At 47.3% G+C, this 1,422-nt stretch overlaps 1 protein-coding gene across 1 annotated transcript; it reads left to right on the top strand. All coding sequences in view use genetic code 11, as the record gives it.

Annotated features, from left to right (window-relative positions):
* Positions 1–266: 266 nt before the first annotated feature.
* On the top strand, positions 267–842 carry EGR_09746 (Elongation of very long chain fatty acids protein; the record flags this gene model as incomplete). Its single annotated transcript, XM_024498995.1, has 1 exon — positions 267–842. One exon carries the CDS (start codon positions 267–269, stop codon positions 840–842), a length of 576 nt encoding a protein of 191 aa, XP_024346596.1.
* Between the last annotated feature and the right edge of the window lie 580 nt (positions 843–1,422).

Below are 1,422 nucleotides of genomic sequence, written 5' to 3' on the forward strand. Positions count from 1 at the left end.
CGCACCCATGCTTTCATTCGCCGTCAATCGATAGACTACACTGACGAATTGGGATCTGTAAGGCACTTGATTGGTCAGTCAGTACAGACACAGAGTGTTCATTGGCTACTTTGGATGGCATGCACGCACGCCAGTAGCATGTGTGCACGCAAGTGCGCAGATTGCGCACTTTAGCGTTGGTTGCTTTGGCTGCCTGTTGGTCTCTATCTCTCTCCCTCCGTTGATTTCTTTCTCACTTTTTGTCCTTTCCACAGCGCCGCCAGACCATGCCAAAAGGAATTTCCGAACGATGGATGCCCCTTGATCCCGATCCGAGGTCAGCAGCCTATCCTCTGATGGAGAGTTTTTGGCCAACGGCACTTATCTCTCTGGCGTACGTGGTCGGTGTCTATACGTGGATGAAGATAGCCGCTCCAAAAAAGAAAAAGGCCTCAGCAAATGGACATGCTAGCAATGGGAATGCTGTCAACAAGAAACAAGTTGCCAAGGCCTCCTCTTCTTCTTCCTCCTCCTTCGATTCTATCAAAATCCTTATGGTGGCGTATAACATCGCAATGGTCTTCTATTCCGCCTTCATGGTGATTGAAGTACTTGATCTGCTTCGGCTAACCGGCTACGGTCTTGGCTGTGTCGAATTCGACCCAAAGGATGACCCGGTTCAACGGCGTTTCATCCGAGTGGGGTACCTATTCTACTTCTCCAAGTTCTTAGAACTCCTCGATACTCTATTTTTCCTACTGAGGGGCAAATATGACCAGGTCACCTTCCTTCATGTTTTCCATCACGGTGCTATGCCTCCTTCAATCTGGTGGGGTATTAAATACGCTCCAGGTGAGTTTTGAACCGGGCTATCTACACTTTTTGTTGTACGGTTCGTTATTTGATCATGTTGACCAGTTTTTGAGGTCATACATGCAGTGGTTTTGGTTTGATTTGCAAAAGAGAATTTTATGCTGCTGGTTTTTTCCGCTCTCTCTCTCTTCTGCGAAACTCATTAAAAATGTGGCTTCTGCCCCGAGGGGCCTGGTGCATCGTACCCCACGAAAAAAAAACATTTAGGCAAACCGGAAGTAGATCGTTTAATCGCCTTTGTTGGCATCGAAATCCACTCTAGCTCTGGTGTGGTTAAGAATATCCGGTTTCAGGCCAACCTTTCTTTTCTTTGCCAAACAAGTATCAAAGACAGTGAGCGTTTTCCAGTGTTTATCTTTCGCTGGTTTTGAAAAGGAAGCTCTGTATGGGATGCAAGTGGAGGTGTCGTCGGGTTTGATGTACTAGCGACCTTCCCTCGAGGTGTGAGATCTTTGTGCCCGAAGGCACCTCTACAAGATCAGGCCATTCCATTATCCTCTTGTCCTTGCATTCACTGTCGACGGAATTGGACGAGAAGTGCTCCCTGAAGCTCAGAATTCCTAACATATT

The sequence above is a fragment of the Echinococcus granulosus genome (genome assembly GCF_000524195.1).
Source record: "Echinococcus granulosus chromosome Unknown EG_S00164, whole genome shotgun sequence".
Taxonomy (NCBI): domain Eukaryota; kingdom Metazoa; phylum Platyhelminthes; class Cestoda; order Cyclophyllidea; family Taeniidae; genus Echinococcus; species Echinococcus granulosus.